The 19,872-nt window shown below is 42.5% G+C and overlaps 1 protein-coding gene across 2 annotated transcripts; it reads right to left on the bottom strand.

Annotated features, from left to right (window-relative positions):
* Positions 1-346: 346 nt before the first annotated feature.
* Wbp4 (WW domain binding protein 4) lies at positions 347-19,566 on the bottom strand. 2 transcript variants are annotated; one of them, XM_085698293.2, is made up of 10 exons: positions 19,427-19,566; positions 18,902-18,974; positions 15,834-15,896; positions 15,625-15,748; positions 11,234-11,413; positions 8,715-8,761; positions 8,100-8,175; positions 6,031-6,221; positions 5,026-5,192; positions 347-796 (listed from the first exon to the last, which is right to left on the bottom strand). In XM_085698293.2, coding segments are annotated over exons 1-10 (1,131 nt in total). In that variant the 5' UTR covers positions 19,429-19,566; the 3' UTR covers positions 347-588. The 2 variants fall into 2 exon arrangements, with proteins under 2 accessions (XP_085554419.1, XP_085554420.1); XM_085698294.2 differs by having other exon boundaries at positions 347-813.
* Positions 19,567-19,872: the final 306 nt, after the last annotated feature.

Genomic DNA, 19,872 nt, shown 5'->3' on the forward strand with positions numbered 1-19,872 from the left:
ATCTCTAGTTCCCTTAACACTTTTCACACTTTGCGCTGTGAGCTGACCCCTGGTCCAGCCGTCACTCTACTCTTTAGTACCCAAGAGGCTCCTGCTTCTGGTCTTAAACTGGTCTTAAACTGAGTAAGACAAGTTGCTATGCATACTACATCCAGGCTTCAGGAAGGACCATCAAAACCAGACTACCATGGGGCTGTGCACGTCTCTGTCTGATTCGTATTTCCCAGGTAACAGGTTAATTTCAGTGTGTGGAAATAATGCATTTTCAATACAGGACAAGGTATGCTCATATGAATAAGAACAGAGCTAGGGTCTTCCCCAAGTTTTAAATAACAGATACATAGCATCTTAAATTATCATATAATTAGCAATTTTAGACATTGAACATAATACACTATATTACAATGCAATGTGGTAGGCTTCCACTTAAGGAACAAAAATAAATTTCACATGAAAAAAGATTTATTCTGAGTCACACAAAATACATTTAGCAGGAATGTAAACTGCAGCACTATAGTACGCAAAGCACAGAGAGGCTTGGAAAGCGCCGTCTCCTCTGTCCACAGCACTCACAACGTTCCCAGTCACTCACTCATCGTCAGCTCGCTGTCTTAAATTCCGACATCTCCCATTTTCAATTCTTCTCTTTTTGAAGACTGGAGCCACCCCATCTGCTGCAATTCCCAGAGAAGAGACTGTTTTTTCTTTAAATACCACTTTGATTTCTCCAGCAGCAGCTTCTGAAGTTGACAGATACTCGCTTTCAGTGCTTGGAAGTTCCAAATCGACCTCTTCTCTGGAACAGAAAGAAATCTAAACTATAACCTGACAGATTAGGTAAATGTCTGCATATAAACCACAAGCCAGTGAAGCACCACAAGCCAACCATAGCACTGAGGGGATCAGAGGCTGGTCATCAGGAACACTATGCTGCTCCTGTTCTGGCTTTTTTGAGAAAGGGTCTCATGTAGTCCAGGCTAACCCTGTACTTTCTAATGTCATTGTGAATGACCCTGAGTTCCCGAGCCTCCGGCCTGAGTTAGATGTGCACTGCCTAGTTCTAGCTGATTTAAAATACTGATTTTAGTCTCAACACACCGAACTCTGACTTATATGGGCTAGGACAGGTCTCATTAGTTCTGTTTCTGCTGCACAAAGGATACAGCATCTTAGAAAACACTCCGCTCATATACTCTACGCAGTATAAACACAGAAATTCTGAAGGTTTACATAACACAAGATGGAAAAGAATGGAACCTTAATGTTCTGTTGTGGTAGATTCAATGAATTATTTGCCTAGCATGTTTTTATTTTGAGAAATAGCCCTGCGACTATCCACATGGTCAGTAAAAAACAATCTGGCTGGACCAGAAATCAGTTCCCTAACATGAGCCTATCAGTACCCTATCCCCTAGATCAGCGGTTCTCAACCGCTGTAACCCTTTTTTTAAAAAAATATTTATTCATTATGTATACAATATTCTGTCTGTGTGTATGACTGCACAGACCCCCATTACAGATGACTGTGAGCTACCGTGTGGTTGCTGGGAATTGAACTCAGGACCTTTGGAAGAGCAGGCAATGCTCTTAACCTCTGAGCTATCCCTCCAGCCCCCCCCCCCCCCGCTGTGACCCTTTAATACACTTCCTCATGCTGTGGTGGCCTCACCCCCCAAACCATAAAACTATTTTCACTGCTACTTCCTAACTGTGATTTTTTTTTTGCTACTGTTATGAATCCTAATGCAAATATTTATGTTTTCCAATGGTTTTAGGTGACCCCTGTGGAAGGACCATTTGACTCCCAAGGGGTTGCGACCCACATGTTGAGAATCACGGCTCTAGACAGTGAACTAGTCTATGGAAGAGCTAGCTCATCAAATCCACCCATCAGAGTTCTGAACACAGAGCAGAAAGATCATTTTCAGCAGCTGAGACTATAAAGTCTGCTGGGGACCAAATATCCTTTTTGGAGAGAAGAATTCAGTAGATAGAGAATAAAGCAGACAGATAGAGAAAATCAGAGATGGGAGATGAAGAATCTAATTTTTTGAAAATATGCTTCCCAGAGTTCACTTTAGATTTTATTCTTATTTTATGAGTGATAGACATTTTGCTTGCATGTGTGTCTGCATACCACATGTGTGAAGTGGCCACAGAGGCCAGGAGATATCAGAACCAGATATCTCCTTCTGGAACCAGAGTTACAGATGGTTGTTAGTTATCATGTGGATGCTGGGAACCAAACCGAGGTCCTCTCCAAGAGCAATAAGCACCCATAATAAGTTAAGGAACCTTTAGATAAAGAAAAGCTTTAATTTATGTTCTATGATGGCTGTCCTCGCTGTCTTCTGTACAGCAGACACTGCAGGATGCAGCTGGAGCAGGTGCTCTGGCTGATACTCTGGATCAATGTTGATATACAGCAGTACTGTAGCATCCTCCCCTGTCCAGTATCCGCATCAGTATTCACTCAGTTCAGGCCATGTTCATTCAGAAATTATTAGTAATGAGCTTGGGAGTAAGAACTGGTCCATGACAAAAGTTAACCAGGACTGTTTTAGCTCTTTTTAAATTTAAATTTAACTTAATTTAGACTAGGTTAAGAGAGTTTGAGGACAGTCTGATCTACAGAGAAAGTTCCAGGACAGCAAAGACTACACAGAGAAACCCTGTCTTGAAAAATCTAAATAAGTAAATAAAGAAAAAAAGAAACTAGGTTAATCTACTTATAAAGTTGGAAACAATCTATTACATACTAAGCTGCCTAGGTTGTGGAATATTTTTTATACTGTAAAGGTATAAAAAATATTTTTATATTTATTTTTATTTATATTTAAATATTATTAAATAATAACTTAATAATATTTTAATATTATTAATAATTTAATAATTATTTAAATATTATTATTTATATTTTTTATACTGTAAAGGTATACTGTAAAGGTGTCTTTGCCTAAGGCACCTCCTGATTGGTTTAAAAAAGAGCTAAATGGTCAATAGCTGGGCAGGAGAGACAGAGATACTAGAAGGGGGAATCTAGGTGCCGGATTTCACCAGGAGACTCTGAGCAAGTCAGATGTGCCATACTAAGAGGAGGTAATCAAGCCATGTGGCAGAATGTAGATTAAAAAAATACTGTTTAATTAAGTTATTAGAGCTAGTTGGGAAAAAGGCCAAGCTAAGGCCAAGCTTTCTTTAATAATAAGTCTGCAGGCCGTTATTTACAGGCTGGAGGTCCAAAGACAGCCCGACAAGAGAGCTTGCTATAGTCCAGCGAGCCTGAAATTCAACAAGCATGAGAAAGATACATCAATTTTGAAATAGGAGATGCTACAGAGGACAATTTTCCTACTTTTTAATTAAAAAGTGTTACCTCAACTTACAAGGAATTAGACATCATGCTAGCAATCTGAACAAAGTGTTTTAGTAGATTCTCCTCCCTCATTCCCTCACTCTCTGCCCCCTGAACCTCCTGCTGTGACCTCTCCTCCCAGTCTCTTTTCCTTGCTTATGAATCAGGTGACATTTTTGCCCACCCCAATCCTTTCTCACACATAAGTGGGTATAAAACCATCTTCCTGTTTTAAGTGACAAGAACTGAAGAAGGGAATGGACTGGCTGATTATCCAGTAACTTCCAGGGAGAGGCACCAATGTCATAGCTGGGGGATAAAGTCTGGTATACAGAGTTGTTCAGTACTCCCATTATTTCACTATGAAAAAAGTACTGCCTTTTCATTAAAAAGCAGGGTATAGTTTGGGTTCTGGTAACTTTGAGTTAAGATTCACTCTGTAGCCCATGCTTCTGAAGCAAACCCTGCCTCTGTCTCCCACGTGTTGGTGCCATCAGTGTGCAATCCACCCTCGGCCAAGAATTTTAATAATTAGTAATTCACCATGAAAGGACATAAAAAGGTTTCATTCTACACTATTCTTTCAAAGCAGTGTTTTAAGAAATAACTGTTTTATCCATATACCTTTCCTACTTCACCTGGAAGGTTTCTATGATTTTTTGTTGTTGTTGTTTTTCAGACAGGGTTTCTCTGTAGCTTTGGAGTCTGTCCTGGAACTAGCTCTTGTAGACCAGGCTGGCCTCGAACTCACAGAGATCTGCCTGCCTCTGCCTCCCAACTGCTGGGATTAAAGGCAAAGGCATGTACCATCACCACCTGGCGGAAGGTTCCTTTAAAGGATCTTACTTACCTGGTAAAAAGAAAACTCATCTGAGCAGTTAAGCCAGTGCCATTAGTCAGGTATCACCTTTAGCACAATTATGCTAAACTGTTGACAAACTCTGCTTTCAATATGAGTTTAAAAATTTGGAAGGGTCAGCTATGGTGGCACACACCTGTTAATACTGGCACCCATGAGGTGAGGCCAGATCAGGAGTTCAAGGCTAGTCTGAGGCTACACAAGACTCAAAAAAACAAAACAAAACCCCCAAATCAAACCAATTGACCAATAAACCAACCAGAACAAAATCCACACCCACATAAAAAACAAAACTTTGGGACTGGAGAGATGGCTCAGTAGTTAAGAGTACCGGCTGCTCTTCCAAAGGATCCAGGTTCAATTCCCAGCACCCACAGGGCAGCTCACGACTGTCTGTAACTCCAGTTCCAGGGGATCTGATGCCAATGCACATAAAATAAAGTTAAATAAATTAAAAAACAAAAGAAAACAAAAAACTTTGAAGTATAGCGAGACATTTCAAGAGAATAAGAGGGTAAAAGCTTTGCCTTCAAACACATTCTATAGATAAAGTACCTTGCAAAGTATTTACTGCAAGTATTTGTTTTTCTGATAAAAAAAATGATGAGTGTGTGAATGTGGTGAGGCTTTGGTAGGACACAGCACAATCACTCCTTTCCTTTAAAACAACCGCTGTTCCATATGTTAAAACAGACTATTTTAGAAGTGCAGGGAGAGCTACAGATCTAAGGAGCACAGCGTACATGCGGTTCGTGGCTGCAATAGGCTGAGGTGCTTGGGCACAGCAGGGGATGACCTCTCAGGTACTTACTGACACTCGCTCTCTTGTTTGATTTCTTGCCACTCCCCGTAAGGGTTTGTTGATTTCTTAAGTGTTTTAGGCTTTTCTTCACTTGTATTCGGTGGATTCTGTTTGGGGCTACCTTTTTCTTTTTGTATTTCTGGGTCAGTTCTTTTTTCAGTACTTTTATTTTTTTCCTGAAATGCAAAGGCCAATAAAAATAAACAACACACTTCAAGCAGAACTGCTATAGACAACCCCCAAATTTCCTTAAAAGGTCTTCTTAAGACTAACACCCATTCATTAGTGTTTTTAAATTTCCACATAACAATAAATGTACACGGAAGAACTTGATCAGGGTTTTCACTATCTCAAACTTTAATGCATATGTTTAAGGATACTTTTAAAACATGCACCATGATGGTACATAAAGGCAGTGGTGGTGCATGTCTTTTACCAGACTCTGAAGGTAGGTAGAGGAAGGAAAATATTTGTGAGTTCGAGGTCAGACTGATCTACAGAGTAAACGATAGGACAGCCAGGGCTGCATAGAGAAACTGTCTCAGGTGTGTAAGCGGGGATTGGAATAGGCTAACTCCCCCTTGGGGCAGAAGCAGTCCCCATAGAAGACACAGGACTGGTTCTTTTGACCTATCTTCACTGGTCTAAGAAAGCCCTTTAACCCACTTTCCCACTCTGGTGTGTACACCATCCACGTACCAGGTTTCCAGCCTCTGTAAACTACCATCCACGAGAAGCTTGCTGATCCTGAACTTCTATTCCAATTCTCCCATCTTAGCTTCCCAAGTACTGAGGTCACCAGAATATGCCACATGATAAGCAACACGATTTTCTCACTCCTTTTCCCTAGACAGGGTCTCACTGTTGTCTGGCTGACCTGGAATTCTCTATGTAGGTCAGCTGGCCTCAAACTCAAGAGAGCTGCCTGCCTCTGCTTCCCAAGGGCTGGGACTGAATGTAATACAACCACATCCCTAGACATGATTTTTCTTAACAAGTCCTCTTGGATTTTACCTTAAACTTGATGATTAGTTTCTTCGTGTCTGCAGTGGCCTCCCCGGCCTTCTTCTGTTCGCCGTCAGAGTCACTGTGGGAATCTGAGGACTTGGGCTCTTCCAGGGTGTCAGGGGACTTTTCACTGTCCTTACTAGAAGGCCCGTCACCAGCGTGTGGGACGAAGTCATCAGGCTTCTCCCACTTGGACTCTGATCAACACAGTTTAAGAACTGTATTACTTATTTAGCAATACTTAGCAGTATAACACTTTCTTTATCATGTACAATTACTAAATAATACCGCATTATACACACACACTTCATGAAGAAAAGAGCTCAAAAACCTCTCATTTTTTTCTATCATTCAGAAACGTAGGACGACCTGCACTTACTAAACTCATAAACCCTAACTCCAATGGGAAGGAACTGGGGAGTGGGTGATAAGTCTTAAACATCTTCAGTTTACCTGAAAACAATTTTAAGAAACATAGTGATAATGACTTTAAAGGTATTTCCTGAAACTTATGGTAGGGTTTTCTGGAGTCCCTACAACAGAGTGAAGAGATGACTATATTATTACAGTAAAGGTGTCTCAACTGGCTGAACTCCACTGCCATCTAGTGGTCACTGGGTTTTAGGACCAGCCAAGTCTCTTAACAGTCTTGTCTCTACCTTTAGTTAACGAAAAGGAGAGGAACTGTACAATTTGTTAACCAACTGAGACAATTTTAAGAATGAAGGAGACTAGGAGAGAGAGGCAGGAGGATTTCCATGAGTTCAAGGTCTGCCTGCTTTACCTCCACACAACAAGCCCTGGGATTTGCTCAACTCTGTTCCCCAGCGTTGGGGTTACAGGTGCTTGCATCCACACCTTGCTATGTGGGTGCTGGGAATTTGAACCCAGGCCCTCACACTTGGACAGCAAGAATTTTACCTAACAGGCCACCTTCCTAATACCCATACCCAGATTTTTGTAATACTATAGGTTAAACCCAGGACTCTGCAAACACTCTACCCATTAAACAACATCCCTAATACAAGGCTTTTGTTTTTGTTTGTTTTGTTTTTCAAGACAGGGTTTCTTTGTGTAACAGTTCTGACTGTCCTAGAACTCACTTTGCAGACCAGGCATGCCTCAAACTCACAGAGATCCACCTGCCTCTGCCTCCCAGGTGCTGGGATTAAAGGCTTGTGCCACCGCTGTCCGGCTCAGTTTTGTTTTCTTAAAAGAAAATGGTGAAGGCCTAGGTGTAGTTCAATAAGAGGGCACATGCTAGCATGCACTGGCTCTCAGGTTTGATCCTTACCACGACAAAAGTCAAACTAGGTGATAACTATAGGTATTTAGAAGGAAAATTATTAAATCAATCATGAGACTCAGTAATTTTAGAGAGTTGAAGTTTTTTTTTTAAATTTGCAAATGCCTTTTGTTTGTTTGTTTTGAGACAGGGTTTCTCTGTGTAAGAACCCTGTCTGTCCTGGAACTTGCTTTGTAGACTAGGCTGGCCTCCAACTTATAACACCTGCCTCTGCCTTCCAAGTGCTGGAATTAAAGGAATGCGCCACCACCACCACCTAGTTCAACAGTTAATTTTTGTTGCTCAGGGAGGACCAGGGTTCAATTCCAGCACCCACATGGTAACTCAAAATCACCCGCAACTCCAGTTCCAGGGGATCTGATGCCTTCTTCAGGCTTCCTTGGGCACCAGGCTCATATATAGCGAGTATAAATTCATTTTTTTAAAAAAAAAGAGGAATAGCATTGATCACTAATATTAATAATTATTAATTAGTATAATATGTATATATTAATACATACATAGAAATACATACATAGAAATATTTTAAGTACCCCTTATAAGTGATAATATGTACTTGGTACAAAATAGCTCATAAGCAGTTTTGGGTAAAGTTTTAAGTTAAAATAATCAAAGATAGAGGCAGGCAGATGTGAGTTCGAGGCCAGACTGGTCTACAAGAGCCAGTTCCAGGACAGCTCCAAAAGCTACAGAGAAACCCTGTCTGGAAAAACCAACCAACCAACCAAACCAAACCAAACAAAACAAAAAAATCAAAGGTAACACTCACCTCCTGTTTCTGTATTATAGTAATAGGTGTAACCATCTTCACTTAAACCTTCTACCCAAATGGCCCTTGCTGCTGTCTAACAGGAGGGAGAAAACAACACAGTGAGAAGAACGACAGCGCTCTCTACTGACGAAGGCAGACGTGCTGTCCTGTCTTTTGTACCTGCAGTCAAGAGCGGTGACAAAGTTCATGGCAACGCAGCCCGGCTTTTGTTAGTCACTACTAACTTTCAAACAGAAAGTGTCCTCTCTCTCAAAGCCAGGAATTCTGTCCAGTTGGACAGACATGTAAACAAGAAGCGACTGAAAATCGACTAATCATTTATCCTGTATGGTTGTGTATGTACCCTTCTAACACAAGCATTACAGGAAGAAAGAAGCGAGGCTGGGGGGATGAAGAGAACCTGCTTATTTGGAAATAAATTTGCTTAACAAAATTCTACAAAAAGCCACAGCAATCAGAGTTTGTTTGGCTCAGGGGTAGAATGGTGGCTATTCACAAGGCCTAGGACCAAGCCCCAGCACCACAAAGCCAATCAGCCACCCAACCCAACTTGCCGACTCCAGAAGCCAATCACTTGCGAGAATAAAGCAAAGACGGCATAAATATAATTACCTTTTTTAGGTTCCCTTGAAATCCTTCTGGCTTCTCCCACTGAGATGCTTAAAACAAAATAAATACATTGTAAAACAATTTTGCTTTAAAATAAAACAAGTCCCCAAAATTTAATTAGGCAAAAATCCATAAGAGTCCTTATTACATACAAAACACTATAAAATAGTTTATTATTGAAAAAAATGAAAGAAACAACATATATCCTTAGTGGTACTGCACAGAATACTTGTGAATACCACATAACTTAGAAATAGCAGCATGGTCAAGAGTTACTGAAACTCCCACAGTAATTATTAGGGTCTGGTAGAACTTTTCTTAGAGGTTAGAGCATTTGTACTTGGTAGGTTCGTTCTTTCTCTTTCTTTCTCTCTTTCTCTCTTTCTCTCTTTCTCTTTCTTTCTTTCTTTCTTTCTTTCTTTCTTTCCTTTCACCATTTTTATGTGTTTAATTCTTCTGTGAGATGCCTTGTTATTGTGGTTTAAATTAGAATGGCCCCAGAGGCTCATGTATTTGAACACTTGGTGGCCAACTGGTGAACTGTTTGGGAAGGATTAAAAGTGTGGCCCTCTTGGAGATGTGTTGCTGGGGTGGAGACTTTGAGGTCTCCAAAGCCTACACCATTCCCAGTTTGCTCACTCTCTCTGCCTCCTGGCTGTGGATGAGATGTAAGCTCTGTGACTGCTCCAGCACCATGCCTGCCTGTTGCCATGCTCCCTGCCATGATGGTTATGGACTTTTTGTAACATGAGAGGGCCTGCTTGTTGGGGGTTTTCTGTCCTGTCCGGCCCCCCAGCTATTTAGTCCCAGAGAAAAATCACACTGAAATCTCTGTAAGTTATAAAGCTGATTGGCCCGTTAGGTCAGGCTACTTATTAGCTAACTCTCTCATCTTGATTAACCCATTTTTCTGATCTATGTTAGCCATGTGGTTCAGTACCTTTTTCAGTGGGGCAGCTTACATCCTGCTGCTTCGGTGGTCTGGGCAGGAGTGGGGGAATCAACTTCCTCCTCCCTAGAATTCCTCCTGCTCTCCTAGCATCATTTCCACTTCCTGTCTGGTTTTCCCACCTACACCTCCTGCCTGGCCAATCAGCGTTTTATTTAAAACATGATTGACAGAACACAGACAATTCTCCCGCACCAACTTTTAACCTGAGCTGTGAGCCCAAATAGATGCTTTCTTTTATAAGTTGCTTTGGTCATGGTACTTTGTCACAGCAACACAAAAGGAAGACACCTATTCACCTAAAAATGGAGTCTAAGTGAATAGTGACACATCTTTATAATATCAGCATTTGAAACGCTGAGTCGAGCACTGCTGTGAATTTGAGGCCAGGCAAACCTTCTTTGCCCCAGAATATAAATGGGATATTTAAAAATGTATTAAGTTTTAAGAGAATACAAAAATGTTTTTAATACTCCTATGAAAAAACTCATATACTTTACTGAAACTGGTATTTAACATTAATACAAAGGAAAATTCTCAAAATTCATCAGTTCCACTTACTTTTTGTGTATATGAGTGTAGGCTGGAGGACAATCTGTGGGAGACTGCTCTCTCTTTCTACCATGTGGGTTCTGGGGACTAAACTCAGGTCGTCAGGCTTGGAGGCAGGTACCTCACCCACTGAATCACCTCATCAGCCCAAATTAAATAGTCAATCAAGACAGCTACGCAAAGAAAAAAAAAAAAAGAGCAGCTTTTGGTTTCCAAAGTTCCTAGTTAGAAAACCTTTCCAGTCAGGTGGTGGTTGTGCGGCCTTTAAGCCAAGCACTAGGAAGGTAGGAGGAGGTGGATCTCTGTGAGTTTGAGGCCAGTCTAGTCTACAGAGTGAGTTTCAGGACAGTCAGAACTATACAGAGAAACCCTGTCTCATGGGGGAAAAAAAACCAACAAAATCTTTCCTATTGGCATTTTATTTCAAGACCCTTGTAGGTTACGACACAGACTGACAGAGATGTGAAGGGTCTGACCCTCAGGTGAAGTGTTATATTTCTGCAGAGCTCCGATTTTGTCCTCAAGAAAGTGGAAATTTGTAAGAAACTGAAAAGATTTTCTTTTTTGGTTTGGTTTTTCGAGACAGGGCCTGTCTCTCTACAATAGCTCTGGCTGTTCTGGAACTTCCTCTGTAGACCATGCTAGCCCTGAACTCACAGAGATCCACCTGTCTCTGCCTCCCCAGTGCTGGGATTACAGGTGTGCGCCACCAAGTTCAGGTAGGACTTTAGGAAACTTTAATCATGGCACTGATTTGCAATAAGCAGGGGACTCTTATTACAATTTTTCTTTTCTTTACCCCAAGCTGGCATGGGGCCCACTGTGTATTCTAGGCTAGTCTCTGATTTGTGGTCATCCTTCTAAATGTTGAAATTATAACTTTCTAAGCTTTGTGGAAAAAAGGAAGTTAGGTTTTTTTTTACTGTTTAACATATGCCAATATTAAATCAATATTAAATAAAAATCTCAACACAAAAACTGTTTTTATATTTTCTAGTAATTCTACGCTTTACCAGCCTACCTCCTGTGATGAGATCATAATAGTAACAGTGACCATCAGCCGTTACGCCTTCCACCCATCTACCCTTCGAAATGTCTTTCTTTTTCTTTTCCTTTTTCTTTTTCTTCTCTTTCTGTTGATTCGATGGAGGGGTGGGCTGGACAGTGCTGGTCACTGGTGATATACTTGGTTGTGGAATGTCTAGAAAAAAAGATAAGAAGGGGTAACTTAAGGACAGTGGTTGTGCATGCCTTTAATCCCAGCACTTGGGAGGCAAAGGGGGGCTAATCTCTGTGAGTTCGAGGCCAGCCTGGTCTACAAGAGCTAGTTCCAGGACAGGCTCCAAAGCTACAAAGAAATCGGTCTCAAAAAACCAAAAATAAAAGTGACGGTGCATGCCTCCTAGTACTTGAGAGGTAGAGACGGAGACTCAGGAGTTAAAAGTCCATCTTTAGTTATCAAGGGTTCTTAGCCAGCTGGGGCTCCATGAAACCCTGTCTAAGAAACAGGTATCCTGCCTACACCAACAAATACCAGTGTTGATGGTAACAGGAATCAGTGTTAGAACACTGGGACACGCCAACAAAGGCAAAGCTATTGAGCTACTTCCCACTGGCTTCTCACTGTTTCACACCAATATGAATTCTAGGCCACGCTGGGCAGTAGTTGTGCACGCCTTTAACCCCAGCACTTGGGAAGCAGAGGTAGGCAAATCTCTGGGTCCGAGGCCAGCTTGGACTACAGAGTGAATTCCAGGACAGCCAGGGCTACACAGAGAAACCCTGTCTGGAAAAACAAAACAGTCAAACAAAAGCCCTCCAGGCCAAAAATACCGGAAAGAACAAAACAAAACAACCTAAAAAAATACCCTAAAAAATACTGTTAAATTCGACAACATGATTAAATTTTTTTTTGTAAAATACAATGAAAAGAAACAAAAGCAAAAACATATGCCAGAAAAATGGAAAAACTAACAACAAACAAATTAATGTCCCTAGTGATAATTAATTAAAAATCAAACATCCTAACAGAGAATAAACATTTTCTTTTACTAATATTCAAAGAAATGCAAATAAATATAGTTTTTTTTATAGATTAATCTGAAAAGTATAATGAAATTCGACTCTCACGTATGGTATGTACATGAATGTGAAAACACTGTTTTCTGGCTTTCTGCTCATAACTGCTAACACTTCCAATACCAATTAACAACTTTTTATTTCTAGACAAATGTAAATCAGTCTAACATTTGTAGTTAGCTTGGCATCAGCTATATTATAATACATTCATCATCTGATATCAGATTTCTTATCCAGAAAATGAACTTACAGAGAAAAACAAACACAAAAAGATACACACAGGAGAAACTGCAGTATTCTTTTCTTTTTTCTTTGAGACAGGGTTTCTCTGTGCAGCCCTGGCTGTCCTGGATCTCGCCCTGTAGACCAGGCTGGCCTTGAGCTCAGAGACCCGCCTGCCTCTGTCTCCCGAGTGCTGTGATGAATGGCATGAATGGGGGTGCAGATCTTTCACAGAACATAATACATATAATCCAGAAGGATGCCACAGGGGCATAGTGAATCACATCTGGAATCTCAGCCAGCCTATCTTGAGCTTGAGGCCAGCCTAGGCTACAAAGTGAGCTCCAGGCTAGCCAGAGCTATATAGTGAGACTCTATATCAAAACAGACAAACCAATATCCCCATCATGGACAAGGAGATATGTTTATGTATAATCAAAATTAATTTATGCTGAGTGTGGTAGTGCACACCTTTAATCCCAGCACTTGGGAGGCAAAGCCAGGTGGATCTTGAGGCCATCTTGGTCTACTGAATTCGAAGTCACCCTGGTCTACAGAGTGAGTTCCAGGACAGCCAGGGTTACACAGAGAAACCCTGTTCAAAAAACCAAAAACAAACAAACAAAAACCTTAAATGGGCACTTAAGTGGAATCTTTTAATCTATATATACATTAAATTAATAAGATGAGTTTCCAACTAACACTTCTCCAACTGTCCAGAAAATACCTAACTAATTTTTCCTCTTAAAATGTTTTCTATTCAGTTGGGTGTAATGATGCATGCTTGTAATTCCAGAATTTGGGAGCCTGCTTGAGGCCAGTTTAAATTAATCAGTGAGACTCTCATTTATTAATAAATAAATGACTTTTTGGAACTACATGCCCCTTCTTTTCCTTAAACACTAACATTTAGAACACACTAAACTGACAATTATTCTTATTTCATGAAAGCAATATTCTGCTTAAAACCATAATTAAGAGTTCTTTTTATTAGAGACTAAAGAGTATACTTCACGCTGAAGAATTTGGCTCGAACTGAGCAGGAAGCCCCCTCTGCAATGGCTTGTGTTGTATCACAAGGTGCTAGTCAGGTGGCCAGCAGTGTGACTGCTCCAGTCCTTGTTTGCGGAAGACGACTTTTTACAGTGGCCATGGTTATTAATGGAGAGAGTCAAAACTGGCTAAATTACTGAGAATAAGTGACAATATAGCACGACAACCCAATGCTCACACAGGGCTCTTCTCTATCTCGCCTCCTGCGAGGCTCAGGAAACCTCCCTCAGGAAAGAGAGGTGGAAAGATGGTGATCACGCCACCGCTACCGTGGAGCTGAGAATAGCCTGACCCGGTCATGCACTGAGACAAACAACTGACACGGCGATGGTCAAGTACATGCTGATGGGCTATTATTCCACCATGTTCCAGCGGGGAATTGGGGGAAGGCACTGAAGTGAAAAGCTAACTGAAAAGAGGCTCCATGCTGCAAGGGAGCGACCTAGGATGGGGCAAGCTTTTGTGATGATGCCGCTCTTTCAGGGTCACCCATGTGCCTATAAATTATGCTGTCTACTTTAGGTCAATAAAGTCAGTGGTTCACAAAATCCAAAAACCAAAACGTCTGAACTACTACACGAGGCCAACAATCAAGATCTACTCTAGCTGGTTGTGGTGGTGCACACCACACTGGTAGGATTTGTTGAAAGAAGCTGAGGCAGGAGGATCACAAGTTCAAGGCCAATCTGGGTTACATATTTTAAAAAAAAAGAATATATATATATATGTATATGTATACACACATATGTATGTATACACACACACACACATATATGTATGTATACACACATACACACACACACTCTATATCTGGTTTAAGAATTTAGTTCCCACCTTGCCGTGGAGCTTTTTTTTTCTTTCGGTTTTTTCGAGACAGGGTTTCTCTGCTGATCTGGAACCTGTCCTGAAACTAGCTCTTGTAGACCAGGCTGGTCTTGAACTCACAGAGATCTGCCTGCTCCTGCCTCCCGAGTGCTGGGATTAAAGGCATGTGCTACCACCGCTCGACCTGCTGTGGAGCTGTAGGAGGTGGGGCTGATTGGTGCAGTGACATCAGTGGTGGCCCGTGCTCCACATTTGTATCAACCTCCAGGTTCTGGACTGCTCTCTCTGCTTCTGGTCTGGATCGTGGGAACAAGCTTCCATCTTGCTTACCCACCACGTGCCAGCCCAGTCCCAGTGGACTCAAACCTCTGAAACTGTCCACAGCTGAACATTTATCCTCTAAGTTGCTCCTGACAGGTGTCTTGTAACTAGAAAAGTAACTGATAAAATTTGTTACGGAAGAAATCTCACAAAAACTTTCTGCTTTAGAGCTTCAATTCAACCACACAGAAACATTCAATAACACCCCTTACCTACCCTCAAAATAAATCTGCCTGCTGGAGGTAAAGTCGGATAATACATAATTATAATGCAGATTTTTTTTTTTTTTAAAATGAGTAGTACCTATAACAATGAGTATCTAAGCCCTAAGGCTTTGGAAACGAATCATTCAGCTAGGCTAGGGCTACGGCAGGGAACTGTTAAAGTAATACGGCCGATATGAACAAAGGCACCAAAAGATGAAGCATTAAAAGCAAAACATGGGGCCAGTAAGATCGCTCAGAGCCTTAAGGCCCTTCCACTGAGCTTTGTGACCCGAGTCTGATCCACATGGTGAAGGAGAGAACCGACTCCTCCAAGCTGTCCTCTGAACTCCACACTTCCATCAACACAAACAGGTAAGTAAATACATAGTATAAAAAGCAAAACAAGCCAGATATGGTGACTCGTGCTTTTTAATTTCAGAAGGCCTAGGTAGGAAGCCCACAAGTTCAAGACTAGTCCAGGATATACTGGGAGATGGTACGCCAACAACAAAACAACAACCACAATAGCAACAGCACAAAACATAAGCAAACATAAGCATTTCAAAGTCCAATTCTAAATAAGACCATGACACATAATAAAAACACTAGAATTATTTCCAGTACGTAACTCCTATATGGAACCAATGAAAAGGTCCCTCAGCACGACCTGGGATGTTAGTTTTGAAGTGTCTTGCTGATGTCTTACCTGACTCTAAGCCAAGCCGTTTCAGGTCCTCCTGGTATGCCTTCAGGGCAGCTGCCTCCATCGCAGCAAACTCCTTGGATGCCTTTTCTTCTTCCTTTGCCTTGTCCAAGCTTTTCTGTTTAATCTACATAAGACACACGTGAAGGTGAACGTGAGAGATGGGATCAACATTTGCAGAGACAAATGAACAAAGAGCCAACTGAAATTACCTCACTGATCCTCTTGGCCACATTTTCCTTGTGATTCTTTCCTCTTTCATGAAATTCAACACTCTTGAAAGGGAAAAAGGAAAAGCATCATTAAATTCACAGTAAACCAATACTGTAAATATAGGGCTGAAATATAAAAAATGCTTGGCTTTAATGCAAACCGAGCCCTATATCCAATGGTGCCAGTGGTCTAAGCAGATTGTCATGTTCTCCCAGTAGATGGTCTCTGGTTCTTAAGATGGGTCAGCATGACCACACTCACGGGAGAGGGTATCAGTACCCTCCTGATTAGTCCAGTCAGTATTGGTGTGATAAGGACTTAAAGTGTTGGGAACAACTTCCAAGAAGAAGCATGTCTCAGCTGAGCAGGGCATATATCTGTAACCCGAGTACTTGGAAGGCTGAAGCAAGAGAAACCTGCATTCCAGTTCCAGCCCAGCTTAAGCTATTTGCTCAAGCAACACCCTGCCTCAAAACAAAAAGAAAGTAGCAATAACAAAACTTTTCCAAACCAAAAAACCCTACAAAGAAACAAAAGCCACAACAACAATAACAAAACCTACTACTTTTCAACACAAAATGTCAAAACTGGTTAAGCCTCTAAATTTCATTTTCTGTTTTGCTGTATTAGAGACATAAACAATATCTTTAAAGATTTGGTCTTGCTGGGTGGTGGCGGTGCAGGGTTTTAATCCCAGCACTCGGGAGGAAGAGGCAGATGGATCTCAGTGAGTTTGAGGCTAGCCTGGTCTATAAGAGCTAGTTCTAGGATAGGCTCCAAAGCTACAGAGAAACCCTATCTCAAAAACCCAAAAAAGACTTGGTCTTTAAAACATTCAAAAGAATAGATATTTTAAAAATTCCTCATTTGGGCAGGTAAGATGGCTTAGTGGGTAAAGGTGCTTAACACCAAGCCACCTCAACCCCCAGGACCCGCATGAACATTGTCCTTTGACTTGCACACTGAGGAACATGCACTCCAACACGTATACGTATACACACACCCACACAAACACAAAAAATTCCCCACATTGCACAAAATGATGCAATAAACAAGGTTATTCACCACAGTACTGTTTGCAGCAACAATCTTGTATTCGATCTATTGGGGACTGACTGAATCAGGATATACTGTTCAGTTAAAACAAAAGCAAAAACAAAAACCTGTGCTATCTGTAAACATGATGGAATAAAGTACATGCACATGGAAACAATAGAAAGATAGCCATGGGTCGGATGGTGGTGGCGCACACCTTTAATCCCAGCACTCAGGAGGCAGAGGCAGGCTGATCTCTGTGAGTTCAATGCAAGCCTCGTCTACAGCCCTGGCGAGTTCCAGGACAGGTTCAATAGCTACACAGAGAAATCCTGTTTTTTTTCTTTTTTTAAAAAAAGGATAGACACAGTGAAAGGGGGAGCAACTTTTGAAGAGTAACAGTAATTAGAAGGCTGGGACACGGATGGCTGAGTGAGCACTGGGACCTACTTAGGAATTCATAAATTATAGATGTCTGGTGGCAAGAAATCAGAAGTCCCAGAAAAAAATGCTTTAAAATAAATGCTGTCAAATTCTGTACGAGGTATTAACCAAGCTAATACACTCAAGCTAGAGTTTGCAAAGCAAACAAGCATCTAGTGTTCCTAGACCAGGTTACCTCCAGGTGTTAGACCTTACAAAGAGTGCTATGTGAAAGGACCATTCAAAACTGAACATTGCCTGTAGCTAAAGACTAAATTACTAGATATTTAGAGAGGTACAGGCAAACTTCTGGAAAGATAATTTATTTTTCAATAACTCACAAAATTCACTTTTCTGCCTAGGTACCCCCAGGTGCTGTGTGGTTTTAAAACCTCATGGCAGTTTTGGTAAGTATTAGTCTACGCCAAACAAAATATGCACACTCTTTAGCAACCATCAGTAAGACCAAAACAGAAGAGCAATACTCCTCAAGGCCAAAGACCTTCCAGGCAACTTAGAGGTGTTTACCGAGGGAATACAGGGTGAAAGCTGGCAACATTTTTCGTTCACAACAGTTCTGCCCAGTGAAAAGGTTATGTATATATAACACACCGTTGCTTTTGGTTTTCTTTCATTTTGTTTCTCGAGACAGGCTTTCTCTGTGTAGTTCTGGCTGTCCAGGAACTCACTCTGTAAAGCAGGCTTGCCTGGAGCTCAGAGATCCACCTGCCTCTGCCTCCCCAGTGCTGGGATCAAAGGCTGGTGTCCCACTGCCTGGCAAGACACTGTAGCTTTTTAAAACTTATTTTGTGGGCGTGCGTGACTGTGTAAGTTCATAAGTGCCACATGAGTACAGCCGCCAGGGAAGGTCAGAGGAAGCTGTCGCTGGAGCACCTGGAACTGGAGTCACAGGTGGTTGTGAACTGCCACGTGCTGCTGGGGGCCGAATACCAGCCCTCTGCAAAAGCTGTAGGCGCTTTTCACTACGGAGCCAAGTTTCTACTATAGTATGCTTGTACTGTTATGACACATCTGAGAGGGAAGAAAGCCTTTTTTGCTTTATGCTTTAAAAGCTGGAGTTATTAATCGGGTGGTGGCGCACGTCTTCAATCCCACCAGAGAGGCAGAGGCAGGCGGTTCTCTGGTTCGAGGTCAGTCTGGTCTATAAAGCCAGTTCCAGGACAGCCAGAGATACCTAGAGAAAACCTGTCTCAAAAACAAAACAAAACCAGCTAGCTTACAAAGATAAATCGTTACTATGTTTATATTTCATGAGGGGGACAATGATGTTCTTCCAAATTTCTCTGAGAACAAGAAACATAAAAGAGAAAGGAAAATATTCTTTTTAAGAGGCAGGAGTTCCATAAACATGGATGAGATTACCCACTCACGGTCCATTTCCTCAAAGGCCACAGAAATAATTAGGCCTTGAAATCAAAGTTAGACTGATGAAGAGGACCGTAGCTTTCATAAGCGGAATCAAAACAAAAGGCATCTTTCTAGGTTTTGGGAAAATAATCAGGAGCACTCACTATACATGAAAGTCGCTTGCAAACTCTTAGATCAAAAAGCAACACGTCACATGAATATGTTACTAGAAATTTCATACAGGCCTGTTGTCTGCTATCCAGCACTTGCAGTAATCACAGAACTTCTTTGGTTGTGACTTCCAGTAGTCGGCCCTGAATAAGCAAAAACAACTCTAAGTTTATACAAAATTTAAAAGTGAATTGTTATACTTTTTAACATTTGGGACGTAAGGGTGTTGTCTGGCTTTTGTTTTAGCAAAGCAGTTTTATTATTTACGTGAAGCTGAATTCCTTGTAAAACCGCTTTCCCTAAGATAATCACAGTTCTCGTTACTGCCACCGAGACGAGGGAAACGAGAGTCTCACAGCAAAGTATTTCCCTTTCCTGCCCGCTTCTCAGCTAATTCACTTGTTTTGGGGACATCTGCAGCGACAGCGCCACCCGGGCCCCGGCGGGCAGGGGCGGCACCCGAGTCCCTAGCTCCCAGGGCAGCCGCGTCTCCCCGAGAACCGGCCCGGCAGGTTGGGCGGCCCGGGACGAGCGGACGGGCAGGAGGAGGCGGCGGCACGCGGTCGCCGCGCGGCTCAGGTCGGACCCGACTTACATGACCGCGCCGGCTCCGCGCGTAGCCCGCGATCCCGCGCTCCCTGGTGCTCGGCGGGCGGCGAGAGCCGGGACCTCCGGGCCTCCGCGTCCCCGGACCCGGCGTCCTACGGCCCCGACGGACTACGGCGGCCGCGAGGGCCCAATCCGCGCGCGCGGTGTCGCCGCCTCCTCCCCTCCCCCACGGGGCGGTCCTGGCGGCGCCTGAGAGGTGGGGTCGGTATAAAGGGGTTGAGGTCACCCAGAAGGGACGAAAGCGCGACGGGACCGGAGCTGCGGGCCGCGGGTGTCCTAGCCGAGCTCCAGCGCCCGCGGGTCCTCGCTCCTCCCGGGATCCAGAACCTCCACTCTCAAGCTGGCTCGCGGCCGAGGAGCTCGGCCTCCGCCCCCTCCACCTCACCCTACCCCACGCCGCGCGCAGCTGTTCCCACAGACGGCGCCGCCCTC

This window comes from Myodes glareolus, chromosome 12, assembly GCF_982192425.1.
Source record: "Myodes glareolus chromosome 12, mMyoGla1.1, whole genome shotgun sequence".
In the NCBI taxonomy this organism is placed as follows: Eukaryota; Metazoa; Chordata; class Mammalia; order Rodentia; family Cricetidae; genus Myodes; species Myodes glareolus.

Bases quoted from the DNA above. Each gene is read 5' to 3' on its own strand.
- Wbp4 (XM_085698293.2), bottom strand. The intron at 11,414-15,624 runs GTAAGACATCAG...CTTTTTTTCTAG, and splicing joins ACGGCTTGGCTTAGAGTCAG to ACATTCCACAACCAAGTATA. The intron at 6,222-8,099 runs GTGAGTGTTACC...TGTGTTGATCAG, and splicing joins CTATAATACAGAAACAGGAG to AGTCCAAGTGGGAGAAGCCT.